The sequence below is a fragment of the Convolutriloba macropyga genome, chromosome 9 (assembly GCF_964194025.1).
Source record: "Convolutriloba macropyga chromosome 9, txConMacr16.3, whole genome shotgun sequence".
Lineage (NCBI taxonomy): Eukaryota > Metazoa > Xenacoelomorpha > Acoela > Convolutidae > Convolutriloba > Convolutriloba macropyga.
The window spans coordinates 39,173,717-39,188,623 of record NC_134476.1 but is presented as its reverse complement, the minus strand read 5'-3'; the positions used below and the strand labels follow the sequence as shown (position 1 = coordinate 39,188,623).

The following is a 14,907-nucleotide window of genomic DNA, read 5'->3' as shown; positions in this document are numbered from 1 at the left end:
AAAAGTAAATTAAATTTTTCAAAAAATAATGCTCAAAGTTAAGAACCAGAAAAACTACTACAGTTAGATTTCTCATCTTTGCAATTTAGACAAAAACAACATATACTTTTTTTATCTTGTATATATGCTAGACAACATGATTTCAAACTAATTCAAAAATTAAAATAATCATAGAAAAGCAACAGAGTAATATTTAAAGGCAAAAAAATGTTTAAGAACAATACCAAGGTCGGAAAAAATACAATAAAAAGTAATAAGTGGAAATTCTGGAAAAGGTTTTCTAGTAAAATCTTAGTACTGCCTTATGTTGAATGAAATCAATTGCAACCCAAAGGAATGACGAAAATCTAAGAAAAAGCCGAAATCATTCAATTTGTCAATAACTGAAAAAATCATTATAACCAGTATAAATGTAGGTGCCAGGACAGAGCTAGAATGATACAACCAAGAATGTGAAAAACATGGACACAATTTAAGGAACACCGTAACAAAGACTAATTCTTGATTTTTGAAAGTTCAAATCAAAGTTTAAAAGTTTTAAAGTTTAAAAATCAAATTTAAAACAACAAGAAAAACTAACACCATTTCATTTTTCAGCATTCGAGACATAGAACAGACAACGATTCATCCGAGACAAAAATCTATCCTCATGAACAGATCAAAAAAAGAAAAAGCAGAAATCAAACATACGAAACATTGAAACATTTTGCAAAAAAAATGTAAAAAAATTTTCAGGACTGCATTTATGAAAAAATTAACTGTTTTTCAAAAATTAATGCTAAAAAATTATTGACGTTTATATTGAAACGAAATTAAAGCCCCTCAAGTTGCACAAAAAGAATATTTCTAGTAATTAAAACCAAAATACAGACAAAAAACTGAGAAAAATAGGAAAAAAAAACTAAAAAAATCGGATTAGCATATGTACAATTTTATAAAACAAAATTACATCGAGGTAAAAAGAGGCATTGAGTATATGAATTGTCAACGGGAAGTTGTCATTTTGACTGATTCTTGACAAAAAGACCGCCAAAAGATCCACAAATTAAGAAAATAATAGGAAAAAAGACAAAAATTAATTATAATATAAAATCAAGAAATTTATGCCAATTTTGAACTTGAAACGCGTTTTCAGGCTCTGCAAAACACTGTGCTAATAATTTCCAAGGTTTACATTTCAATATAGCATCGAATAAAAATCATTTAGAACAAAAAAACCAAATTACAAGCAAAAAAATGGGCCACTTAGACGAAAAAACGGCTAAAAACGGTTATCTATATGTGCCATTCAGTCAAAAACTACTTTTCAAAGTCAAAAAGTCATTCACTAAACGTAGCGCATTATCAAAAAACTTCTTTCGCTCAGAAAAAAATAGTTCACACGGCAATTTTTCTCGCTTTCGCATTTAGGTCAAAAAAGCGTCTGAACGAATAGTACTTCCGGTAAAAATTCATGATTCTAATCTCAAAAAGATCGCTACTGCAAACGGCAGATAATAATAACTTAAAAAGTAAATTAAATTTTTCAAAAAATAATGCTCAAAGTTAAGAACCAGAAAAACTACTACAGTTAGATTTCTCATCTTTGCAATTTAGACAAAAACAACATATACTTTTTTTATCTTGTATATATGCTAGACATGATTTCAAACTAATTCAAAAATTAAAATAATCATAGAAAAGCAACAGAGTAATATTTAAAGGCAAAAAAATGTTTAAGAACAATACCAAGGTCGGAAAAAATACAATAAAAAGTAATAAGCGGAAATTCTGGAAAAGCTTTTCTAGTAAACTCTTAGTACTGCCTTATGTTGAATGAAATCAATTGCAACCCAAAGGAATGACGAAAATCTAAGAAAAAGCCGAAATCATTCAATTTGTCAATAACTGAAAAAATCAATATAACCAGTATAAATGTAGGTGCCAGGACAGAGCTAGAATGATACAACCAAGAATGTGAAAAACATGGACACAATTTAAGGAACACCGTAACAAAGACTAATTCTTGATTTTTGAAAGTTCAAATCAAAGTTTAAAAGTTTTAAAGTTTAAAAATCAAATTTAAAACAACAAGAAAAACTAACACCATTTCATTTTTCAGCATTCGAGACATAGAACAGACAACGATTCATCCGAGACAAAAATCTATCCTCATGAACAGATCAAAAAAAGAAAAGGCAGAAATCAAACATACGAAACATTGAAACATTTTGCAAAAAAAATTTTCAGGACTGCATTTATAAAAAAATTAACTGTTTTTCAAAAATTAATGCTAAAAAATTAATGACGTTTATATTGAAACGAAATTAAAGCCCCTCAAGTTGCACAAAAAGAATATTTCTAGTAATTAAAACCAAAATACAGACAAAAAACTGAGAAAAATAGGAAAAAAAACTAAAAAAATCGGATTAGCATATGTACAATTTTATAAAACAAAATTACATCGAGGTAAAAAGAGGCATTGAGTATATGAATTGTCAACGGGAAGTTGTCATTTTGACTGATTCTTGACAAAAAGACCGCCAAAAGATCCACAAATTAAGAAAATAATAGGAAAAAAGACAAAAATTAATTATAATATAAAATCAAGAAATTTATGCCAATTTTGAACTTGAAACGCGTTTTCAGGCTCTGCAAAACACTGTGCTAATAATTTCCAAGGTTTACATTTCAATATAGCATCGAATAAAAATCATTTAGAACAAAAAAACCAAATTACAAGCAAAAAAATGGGCCACTTAGACGAAAAAACGGCTAAAAACGGTTATCTATATGTGCCATTCAGTCAAAAACTACTTTTCAAAGTCAAAAAGTCATTCACTAAACGTAGCGCATTATCAAAAAACTTCTTTCGCTCAGAAAAAAATAGTTCACACGGCAATTTTTCTCGCTTTCGCTTTTAGGTCAAAAAAGCGTCTGAACGAATAGTACTTCCGGTAAAAAAAACCTTAAGAAAACCAATACTCCTCTTCAAGTCGTAAAAAAACCAAGAGCACCGCAATATAGCTACGCTCAGCTTACAGCTTCGCAGCTATAAAAAAGACAGCGCCCCAATACAATTCAAATTCTTTGAATTGTAAAAAACCAAGAGAAGGCCAATAATAGCCCCAGCTATCGCTGTGCGGCTATTAATAAACATATGAAAATAAGAATAGTGCGGGGAAAACACTTGGTAATGAAAATTTCAGCAATGTTACCTTTTAACTTGCACTTCCCGTTCGCGCATAGTTGTCAAAACGTTTGATTTTCTCACAATCTGATTGGCTCTCACAACCACCGCTTGATTTCGCTCAATCCTCTCGTGCATTTCAGCTTTCACTTCACTCAGCTCCAGATCTTTCTCCATCAATTGGGTCTGTAATTTCAAGACAACATCCGAAGTCGCCAGTTTAGTCTTCGGCTGCATGTCAAGCAAGGCATTCAAATCCTGCGAAACGATTCCTAGGTCTGTAGTTGTGTTGAGCTCCTGCGAAGACAAGGAACCGTTCAATGTCTTTTGGACTCCGACACTAAGGCGAGTTTTGGCAACTGTTAATCTTCTGTTTAATTGCGATACATGAACGCCGATAGTTACCATCATTTTCTCAACTTCAGATATCAACGCAAGAACGTCAAGCTTATCCTTGCTCTCAGACTCATTAATTGTTTTAAATTCTTTTAACTGATCTTGGAAAGAATCGATGGTACTGTTATGAAGTTCAACTACTTTAGAAATAAGTGTGTCTGCAAAGGGCTGCTTAAATTCATCTAATCTACTGTCCGTTTCCATTTTCTCTTCACTTAGGACAGCAATGCGCGAGAGGAGGGCTTCCTTTTCTTGTTTGAGCTCAGCGCATTTGTCCATCATGTAATCGTATTGTTTTTGTTTACCAACCAACTCCTTTTCCAATTCAGCAAACTTCTGTTCCGATTGTAATTTTTCGGAATCATACTCTGAAATCCTATCAGTCAATTGCGTGTTATTCTTTTGCAGATCGGCAATTGTATCAAAGTTTATTTCAAGTTCCTTTGTCAATTTCTCCTTTTGCAGCTCAAATTCTTTCAGCTTGGCTCTTAAATCTTCATGGTACTTGAAGATATCGGACAAATTCGAAACATTCAAAGAATCCAGCATCTCTTTCAGCTCATTTTGAGTCAAACTTCTGTCACTTCTTACTTTTTCTAACTCTTCACTCAATTTGGCGCAAACTTCATCAGCTTCAAATAACTTCTTCTCCAAATCTTCTTTCTCCTTTCGCCAATCTTTGTTCGTTAAAGCCATTTGGTCACATTTGGTTCTGTTGAAGTCCAAAAGTGACATCTCATGCTTAGCAGTTTCTAACTCCGCTTTCAACGAATCCAGCTTAGTTGACGCAGTCTCTAGCAAAGTCTTGCATTCACTATGTGCTGCTGTTTCCGCTTCCAACTCAGATTTCAGCCTGCTAATCGTAGCTTCGTTCGCTGGACATACAGCCTCTCGGAATTTATCGTGATGTTTCCAAACCTGAGCCAGGTGTTTCATGTGATCATTACTCTGGGCTCGCATTTCGTCTTCCATCTCGGATATCTTCTCGTCCTTTTCTGCTAACATGTTTTTCTTCTCTTTGTAGCTGTCAATTAAATGGATGTACTTTACAGCCAGCTAAAAAAGAACGGAAGAGTTAGATATTACATTAATAGTCATGACGACGTTTAAATTAATACTTAGCATGGCTAAATGGCAATTGTCCCGAGTATTAACACCCCCACGCACTGGAACAAAGCCAAAACCACTGGGTAATTCATACGCCGTAAACATTAGATACGAATGTTGTACTTTACAAATAATTGGTAGCAGGTAGAAAGATTACTGTCCGACTCTTGGGAAAAGCAGTTCAGCCCACTCTCAAGAAAAATAGCATGCAAATTTCTAAAATCTCAATTGGGAATTGAAACAATTTTTTTTAACTGGTAACGAATAAAAAAATAGGCGCAATTGATTCTATGACCCACTAACTGACAATAAGGACCATTAAAAACATAACTGGCAGATTGCCAGAAAATAGCCGCAATAGCTTTTTAGATCTGCAACCTCAAAAAAAAAAAAACAGTAAAAAAAGACAGACCAAAAAATTCGTCTTTTCATTGAAGGCTGATATGTTATATTTCGATGAAAAATCTGTATAAGTTTTGCTGCCTCTATTAGCTGCTCTCTAAAAACCTTCATTTAGAGTTAGACACACACACACACACACACACATTTGACCTGATCTCTTTGAATTAAAATAAATAAAAGTCAATTTCAAAGTGAGGAAGTCATTTTTGAGAGTGAGGTAGGTAAGTCAAGTGTGACCAAAAATTTAATCACCCAAACGAACGACGAAATAAAAAAAACATAGCAGGACTCTTCCTGACGTACAATTCAAAGAATTTTCATTGACTAAACAGAAAACTAGACCTAGAACGGACTATGAATGGATTGGAAAAACCATTTAGAAAAAAATGCGATCCAAAAAATCGAAAAAACAGTAAAAATCAAAGTGAAATTGCCGCATGTGAACAAAAAAACCTCTAGCGAGAAAGCGAATATTTGTTTAAACACCGTTTTCTCACTCTACTTTAAATTTATAGCGAAAAAAAATTACGCCGCAAAACCACTCGCTTTTTCGCTCCACTTCCTGTTTCGGCGTGACCAAAAAAAATCACTACTGCAATTTGACTTCAAAAATCATAAAAATGTGTAAACAGATCATAAAAAAAGACAGCACCCCAATACAATTCAAATTCTTTGAATTGTAAAAACCAAGAGAAGGCCAATAATAGCCCCAGCTATCGCTGTGCTGCTATTAAACAAAAAAACAGCTTTTACCAACCAATTTCAATGAAAGCGATAACAAAAATGTAGGCAATAATGAAAATACATTAACCATTCTGATCACATACATCAAAAGCACCCTTTGAAAAATTTGATATGCAGCATCTTCGGCGAATCATACCTATTTTAAAACAAACAATGCTAGTTAAATTGCACACTGACTTGATGCTCTTGAGCTTTACACAACTTTCACAGGTTTCAACATCTTGAAGTCATCCTCCAAACTTGAGAATTTCTCTTATAAACCGGCAGATTATTGGAAAATAAACCTGTAATTTATTGGAAAATATCAATTAAAACACACACTTGAGACCCCTAGTTGAAAAGACCATAAAGATTAAAAAAATGCAATTTGAAAAATGAGATTCAGACGTTTAATTCTATCCTTTCTTTCAAACAAACTTGAAACACCAATGACTTCGAAGCAATAGTTTCCTATATTGATATAGATTGGCAGACTTTTACTAAATTTCAAATAGTTTGTTTTTTAAATTTAAATTTACTAAGTGAGTCATTTTATGGATTGAGGTTAAGTGTGCAATGAGGTGGAGTGGAGGGAGAAAAACGGCCCTTCCCGACTTGAAAATATGTCTCTTAAACAGTTTCGTTGAATCGCATACTTAGAGACTAATGAGAACTTAGACTTAGAGACTAACGAATGTAAAGCAATGAGAACTTAACGTCCTCAGTGCTTGACCTGTTATCTTGATTTCGAGAACAAAAGTCAGATGGTCAAACAAGAAAACATAGCTGGCAGAGTGCCAGAAAATAGTCGCCGTTGAAGCGCTAGACGCACATCGGGATTGAAACAGAAAAAGCAAAAAAGAGAGAAATTGGCAACATCTTTTTCCAAGCTTCAAAAATTGTTCTAAATCAGAGAGCAGTTTCAGTTAGATTTTAAACCTATATTTACTTCAGCTTCTATATTGATGGATATTAAGCTTGATACAAATATCAGCTAGCAATCGCTCTACTGAACTTTGATAACCTAATGCACTATGACTTAATGACCGGGCTTTATTGGTCTAAACGTTTTTTATTTTTCTCATTTGACATTGACCATATTCACTACATGGCGAAATTCACTGCGTGAAAGAATTTAGAATCCATTTATTTGAAACAGTGAGTGAGTTAAGTCAAAAGTCAAACGTGAAAATCGTGACTTAAGTGAAACGAAAAACGTGATCAAAAGGCAGACCGAATTAAAAACAATAGCAGGACAAGTCGTGACGTACAATTCAAAAAATTTTCATTGACTAAACAAAAAACTAGGAAAGACTAAGAGTGAATTGAAAAATCATTTCTAATAAATCTCAGATAGAAAAAACAGAAAATAAATGTCAAAATGCCCCATGTGAACAGAAAACCACTAGCGAGAAATGGAAATTTAGTTCAAACAAAAAACAAGGACTAGAATGAACTATGAATGGATTGGGAAAACAATTTAGAAAAAATCCGATTCAAAAAATCGAAAAAAACAGTAAAAATCACAGCGAAATTGCCGCATGTGAACACAAAACAACTAGCGAGAAAGCGAAATTTCGTTCAAACACCGTTTCCTCACTCTACTTTCAAAATAGAGCGGAAAAATTTCACGCCGCAAAACCACTCGCCCCACTTCCTGTTTCGGCGTGACCAAAATCACTACTCCAATTTGACTTCAAAAATCAAAGAAAATGAGTGAACAGATGTTAAAAAAAGACAGCGCCCCAATACAATTCAGATTCTTTGAATTGTAAAAAGGAGAGCGCCTAAATAAAAGCCGTTTGAGAGGCTGACGGCAGCTATTAATCAAACTAAAAGTTGATAGCGCCAACAATCGCATAAATAAAAGAAAAGCAGGTTTAATAAAATTGCCAGAATTTCGATTGAGAGCAAATAATTACATGTAATTCAATCCAAACACCCACTTGGAATGTTAAAAGTTTCGAGAATGACAAAAATGCTAAAAAATACCCAAGTAAAATCACAACATCTCAACAAAGCCTCGAAATGAAAATGACAGCTTCATAATGCTAGACTTAATATAAAACACCATAATAGTTATGAAAGACCAATGAAGAGACCAATAATAGCCTAACTATTCGGTCTCGGCTAATTCATTACGTCGCGGCGAACAATGCATTTCAAATCTTGGATTTAAAAAATAGCAGTATAAAATCTTCGGCCAATCATACCTATTTTAAAATAAAAAACGCTAGTTAAGTTGCACACTGACTTGATGCTTTTGAGCTTTACACAAATTTCGCAGGTTTCAACATCTTGAAGTCATTTTCCAAACTTGCGAACTTCTCTTATAAACCGGCAGATTATTGGAAAATAAGCCGGTAATTTATTGGAAAATATCAATTGAAATACACACTTGAGACCCCTAGTTGAAAAGACCATAAAGACAAAAAAGCTATTTGAAAAATGAGATTCCGACGTTTAACTCTATCCTTATTTTCAAAAAAACTTGAAACACCAATTACTTCGAAGCAATAGTTTCCTATATTGATATAGCTTGGCAGACTTTTACTGAATTTCAAATAGTTTGTTTTTTAAATTTAAGTTTACTAAGTGAGTCATTTTATGGATTGAGGTTAAATGTGCAATGAGGTGGAGTGGAGGGAGAAAAACGGCCCTTCCCAACTTGAAATTATGTCTCTTAAATAGTTTCGGTGAATCGCATACTTAGAGACTAAGGAGAACTTAGACTTAGAGACTAACGAATGTAAAGCAATGAGAACTTAACGTCCTCCATGCTTGACCTGTTATCTTGATTTTGAGAACAAAAGTCAGATGGTCAAACAAAAAAACATAGCTGGCAGATTGCCAGAAAATAGTCGCCGTTGAAGCGCTAGACGCACATCGGGATTGAAACAGAAAAAGCAAGAAAGAGATAGAAATTGACAACATCTTATTCCAAGCTTCAAAAATTGTTCTAAATCAGAGAGCAGTTTCAGTTATATTTTAAACCTATAATTACTTCAGCTTCTAAATTGAAGGATATTAAGCTTGATACTAATATCAGCTAGCAATCGCTCTAATGAACTTTGATAACTTAATGCACTATGACTTAATGACTGGGCTTCATTGGTCTAAACGTTTCTTTTTATTTTTCTCTTTTGACATTGACCATATTCGCTACATTGCGTAATTCACTGCGTGAAAGATTTTAGAATCCATTTATTTGAAACAGTGAGTGAGTTAAGTCAAAAGTCAAACGTGAAAATTGTTACTTAAGTAAAACGAAAAACGTGATCAAAAGGTAGACCGATTTAAAAACCATAGCAGGACAAGTCGTGACGTACAATTCAAAAAATTTTCACTGACTAAACAAAAAACTAAACTAGAAAAGACTATGAGTGAATTGGAAAATCATTTCTAAAAAATATCAGATAAAAAAACAGATAATCAATGTCAAAATGCCACATGTGAACAAAAAAACCACTAGCGAGAAATGGAAATTTAGTTCAAACAATAAACAAGGACTAGAATGAACTATGAATGGATTGGGAAAACCATTTAGAAAAAATCCTATTCAAAGAATCGAAAACAACACAGTAAAAATCACAGCGAAATTGCCGCATGTGAACAAAAAACATCTAGCGAGAAAGCGAAATTTTGTTCAAACACCGTTTTCTCACTCTACTTTCAAAATAGAGCGGAAAAATTTCACGCCGCAAAACCAATCGCTCCACTTCCTTTTTCGGCGTGACCAAGATCACTACTCCAATTTGACTTCAAAAATCATGAAAACGTGTGAACAGATCTTAAAAAAAAGACAGCGCCCCAATACAATTCAATTTCTTTGAATTGTCAAAAGGAGAGCACCTAAATAAAAGCCGCTTGAGAGACTGACGGCAGCTATTAATCAGAGGAAAAGTTGATAGCGCGAACAATCGCATAAATAAAAGAAAAGCAGTTTTAATATAATTGCCAGAATTTCGATTGAGAGCAAATAAATACATGTAATTCAATCCAAACACCCACTTGGAATGTTAAAAGTTTCAAGAATGACAAAAATGCTAAAATATACTCAAGTAAAATCACATCTCAACAAAGCCTCGAAATGCAAATGACAGCATCATAATGCTCGACTTAATATAAAACACCATAATAATTATGAAAGACCAATGAAGAGACCAATAATAGCCTAACTATTAGGTCGCGGCTAATTTATTACGTCGCGGCGAACAATGCATTTCAAATCTTGGATTTAAAAAACAGCAGTATAAAACAGGAGCGCTATAATATAAGGCTAAAAAGATGACTTGGCTATTATTTAAAACTACAAAAAAATTCGTTTAGATCAATTTATAAACTCCTCATGTTAGAATTGTGCTACCTCACAGTGATCAATACCAAAATTTGGCAAGAATTGCTGCCAATTAGATTAGCCCGTTGTCGTAGATTACAGACAGAAACAATTTGTTAAACTGAAAAACTAGAGCTAGAGAGAGAGAGAGAGAGAAATAACCCCACACAAGCAAAACATACCCGGCAGATTGCCGAAAATAGCCGCCGTTGATTCCAATAAGCATGACTGGGATTGAAATAACAGAAGATATTGAAAAAAAAAAGATTTTCGTACAAAAACATTTTTTTAAGTCCGATTTATTTTGATGGCATTTCGTAGTTGAACATATTTCTGTTTCTTAGAGAGAGGCTACAGGGGCTACTATCAATAAACATACCCGGCAGATTGCCGGAAAATAGCCGCCGTTGATTCCAATAAGCATGATTGGGATTGAAATAACAGAAGATATTGAAAAAGAAAGATTTTTGTACAAAAACATTTTTTTAAGTCCGATTTATTTTGAAGGCATTTCGTAGTTGAACATACTTCTGTTTCTTAGAGAGAGGCTACAGGGGCTCCTATCAATAACAATAAGCATTAGAGATGGTAAATAAGACTTATAGGAACGACGTTCAAATAGCGGGCATCTAAAATTGGGCTTTATGGGTTTATCCCGTTTCTACTTCTGACTTCAATTTTTTATACTGACTCTGTTCATTTTGAATTGCTTTGCTGCGCAACTGATGTTCAAAATCACTTTTAGCAGAATGAGAGAAGAGAGAAACTAGCCTAGAGAAGTCAAAAAGATTTCACGCAAAATGTTGAAAAGGCGGCAAAATGAGGTAAAGCGAAACATTTTTTTATTCGACGAAGTAAAAAAAAAAATAGGAGCGCTATAATAGCCGGCTGAGAAGATGAGGGCGGCTATTAACAATAAGCATTAGTTAGAGAGAGGTAACTAATACTTATAGGACCGACGTTCAAATAGCGGGCATCTAAAATTGGGCTTTATGGGTTTATCCCGTTTCTATTTCTGACTTCAATTTTTTATACTGACTGTTCATTTTGAATTGCTTTGCTGAGCAACTGATGTTCAAAATCACTTTTAGCAGAATGAGAGAAGAGAGAAACTAGCCTAGAGAAGTCAAAAAGATTTCACGCAAAATGTTGAAAAGGCGGCAAAATGAGGTAAAGCGAAACATTTTTTTATTCGACGAAGTAAAAAAAAAATAGGAGCGCTATAATAGCCGGCTGAGAAGATGAGGGCGGCTATTAATGAGACAACAATTGTTTTAAAGGTGTCCAAAATTTGGAACGCAACGCAAAAATGGAACGCAACGCACTTTGACCTTTCGACACAAATCGAATAGTGCAATGCGGCACATTACACGATTCGATTTGTGTAATTTAACCGAGTTTCAAAACCAAAACTCGGTTAGGTTAAATTTACGCATCAACGCAGCACCAAGCTCCAAAAAAATCAATGAAAACATGATTTCCGAAACTTTGAAAATGGCACCAAAACACGTAGGAAAACTTGACAATAAGGTGAATCGTTTTAAATTTGTCTCACACATGTGTCTTGAAAAACCATTTGTTGTTGAATTTTACAGAACATCCATGTTGCAGGCTAGCAGAAATCTGGTTGCATATATAAGCGACAAACAAAAGCAAGAACAAGAACATAGCTGGCAGATTGCCAGAAAATAGCCGCAATAGATTCATAGATCGGCAGTCTAAAAAAAACAGTAAAAAAGACAGACCAAAAAAAATCGTCTTTTCATTGAAGGCTGATCTGTTATATTTTGATTAAAAATCTCTAAAGTTATTGCTGCCTCTATTAGCTGATCTCAAATAACCTTCATTTAGAGTGACACACACCCATTTGACCTTATCTCTTTGAATTAAAGTAAATAAAAGTCAATTTCAAAGTGAGGACGTCATTTTTGAGAGTGAGGTAAGTCAAGTGTGACCAAAAATTTAATCACGCGCATGAACAAAAGAACTCGCTCCACTAAGAGCGAAAAATGACGTCACACACGCAATTCAGTTGAAATTGCATGAACGAATGAACAAAAAGTGGCTGTGACGTCATATGGTCGTAACAAAAATCATGACGACGAAATAAAAAAAACATAGCAGGACAAGTCCTGACGTACAATTCAAAGAATTTTCATTGACTAAACAGAAAACTAGACCTAGAACGGACTATGAATGGTTTGGAAAAACCATTTAGAAAAAAATCCGATCCAAAAAATCGAAAAAACAGTAAAAATCAAAGTGAAATTGCCGCATGTGAACAAAAAACCACTACCGATAAAGCGAATTTTTGTTCAAACACCGTATTCTCACTCTACTCTAAAATTAGAGCGAAAAAATTTCACGCCGCAAAACCACTCGCTTTTTCGCTCCATTTCCTGTTTCGGCGTGACCAAAATCACTACTCCAATTTGACTTCAAAAATCATGAAAATGTGTGAACAGACCTTAAAAAAAAACATAGCAGGACAAGTCCTGACGTACAATTCAAAGAATTTTCATTGACTAAACAGAAAACTAGACCGAGAACAGACTATAATTGGATTGGGAAAACAATTTACAAAAAAATCCGATCCAAAAAATTGAAAAAACAGTAAAAATCAAAGTGAAATTGCCGCATGTGAACAAAAAACCACTACGGAGAAACCGAATTTTTGTTCAAACACCGTTTTCGCACTCTACTTTAAAATTAGAGCGAAAAAAATTCACGCCGCAAAACCACTTGCTTTTTCGCTCCATTTCCTGTTTCGGCGTGACCAAAATCACCACTCCAATTTGACTTCAAAAATCATGAAAATGTGTGAACAGATCTTAAAAAAAAAGACAGCGCCCCAATACAATTCAAATTCTTTGAATTGTAAAAAACCAAGAGAAGGCCAATAATAGCCCCAGCTATCGCTGTGCGGCTATTAAAAAAGTGGCTGAAAATGCTTCTTTGGACCCTAGCATAAAAAAAGTGCCACAAAAAAGTCTCACGCAATTCTTTTTAAAAAAACCTGAAACCGATTGCCAGGAAACAGCTGAGATAGCGTAGACCTTTAGCCTTGAAATACCATAAAATAATCGTTTTCTACTACTTAGGTCTTCAATTGATTTACTTATGATAAATACGGCTGCCCTCCAACTTTCCACTGTAATTAAATATCCCCAATTGACTTCATCTCCTCCGATATCAGTAAACAAAAATCACAGACCAAAAACTCGTGTGACCAAAAAAAATGCTCTCATACTAACAGAAGATTAAATCTAAACATAACCGACTAAACGTCGGAAGAATTGCTCTCGAACGACTGGTGGGAGCTCTAATCAATTGCAGCCTGCTTCAGTGGGCGGGGGGGCGAGGTGGAGCCTAAATGGAGGTCAATAGTGGGCTTCAAATAACTACAATAGAGGATAACATATACCACTATTAAAAATTGAAGTGAAAAATGGCACCAGTTTCGGCGAACTTTTTAGTTGACTTTTAGCGTTAAATTACCACCAATTGAGTTCAGCTGCTTCAAATTTTGATTGAGAGAGAACTTAAGATCACGCCAAACGCAAAAAGTCAAGGGCGTAAAAGTCACTCGAAAAGTCAAAACCGTCAAGCAAAAATTTTGCGTAAAAAAGTCACACACGTTTACAATAATTGCTATAAACTTCGTTCAAGAGCAATTTATAGGAATAGTGGAAATTGACCCACTCGGCCTACAAATTGCATGAGACAATGAACATAAACTGATTTGAAGTGAGCGTGAAGTCATATGATCATAATAAAAATCTTGATGGAATCAAAACGCCTAAAAAGAACGACAATAATAGCTCCGCAGCCAGAAACTCCCTGTAGTCTATTTATAGTCTGTTAAAACTCGATGAGCAAAATTTGTCGAAAAAGCGTCCAAACCAGCAAATGACAAAAAGTTCAGAACTGTCTCGAAAATTTCAATATTTAGTTGAAATGGTCAAAACTTCTCCCAGAGTTTCTTGCTAATTTATGTAAGAAAACGCCATTTGGCCACATACTTAGATTTAACACTTATTGGAAGGCTTTAAAAACGCAGCACAGAAAATTTTTCGCAACTATTTTTGCGTTCATTGCTTAATTTTTTTTGCGTTGTAAGAACAGCAGATCACCACAACTCCTCATCTAATTGTAAAAAGCCAATAGAAAACAACTCTCACCTTTGCTTCCGAAAACCAAGAGTACCTGAGTAGCTTTGCTCAGCTTCCGTCTTTGCAACCATGGTCAAACATATTCGTCAGATTGCCAGAAAATAGCCACCATTAATTTCCGTATCCCCGATTGAGTTTAAAAGAACAAAAAACTTAAAACATTGATTTTTTACAAAGATATTTTTCAGGCAAACTACTTTGATGTATTTTATTTTGTAGTTGGACAAATTCATGTTTCTAATTGAAAATACCGTGACTAGTATGAATAAAAATAAGCATAAAAGATGGTAACTAAGACTATTTAGAACAAATTTTAAATTATGTGGATCTAAAACTAGGCTTAACGGGTTCATCCCGTTTCTAATTGATTTCGTTTTTTGACTCCATTCAATTAAGATTGCTGTGCTGGGCAACTGCTGTTTAAAATCGCTTTGATCAGAGCGAGCCAAGAATTAAACTAGCCCAGAGAAGTAAAAAGATTTCACTCGGAGAAGTAAAATGTTGAACAGGCTGTAAACTAAGGTTAAGTGAAACAAATTTTTGTTGGATGAAGTAAGAAAACAAAAGGGCAGAAGAATTCCAAACACTACGAATTCAAAAAA

The 14,907-nt window shown here is 34.2% G+C and overlaps 1 protein-coding gene across 2 annotated transcripts in view; it reads right to left on the bottom strand.

The window, feature by feature from the left end:
* Nucleotides 1-14,907, bottom strand: part of LOC142345772 (uncharacterized) — an 86,312-nt gene that overhangs the window by 43,032 nt on the left and 28,373 nt on the right. For both annotated transcript variants that reach the window (XM_075398093.1, XM_075398094.1), the window contains exon 8: nucleotides 3,198-4,621. In XM_075398093.1, the coding sequence (XP_075254208.1) occupies nucleotides 3,198-4,621 (1,424 nt within the window). The remainder of the gene's footprint in view (nucleotides 1-3,197; nucleotides 4,622-14,907) is intronic.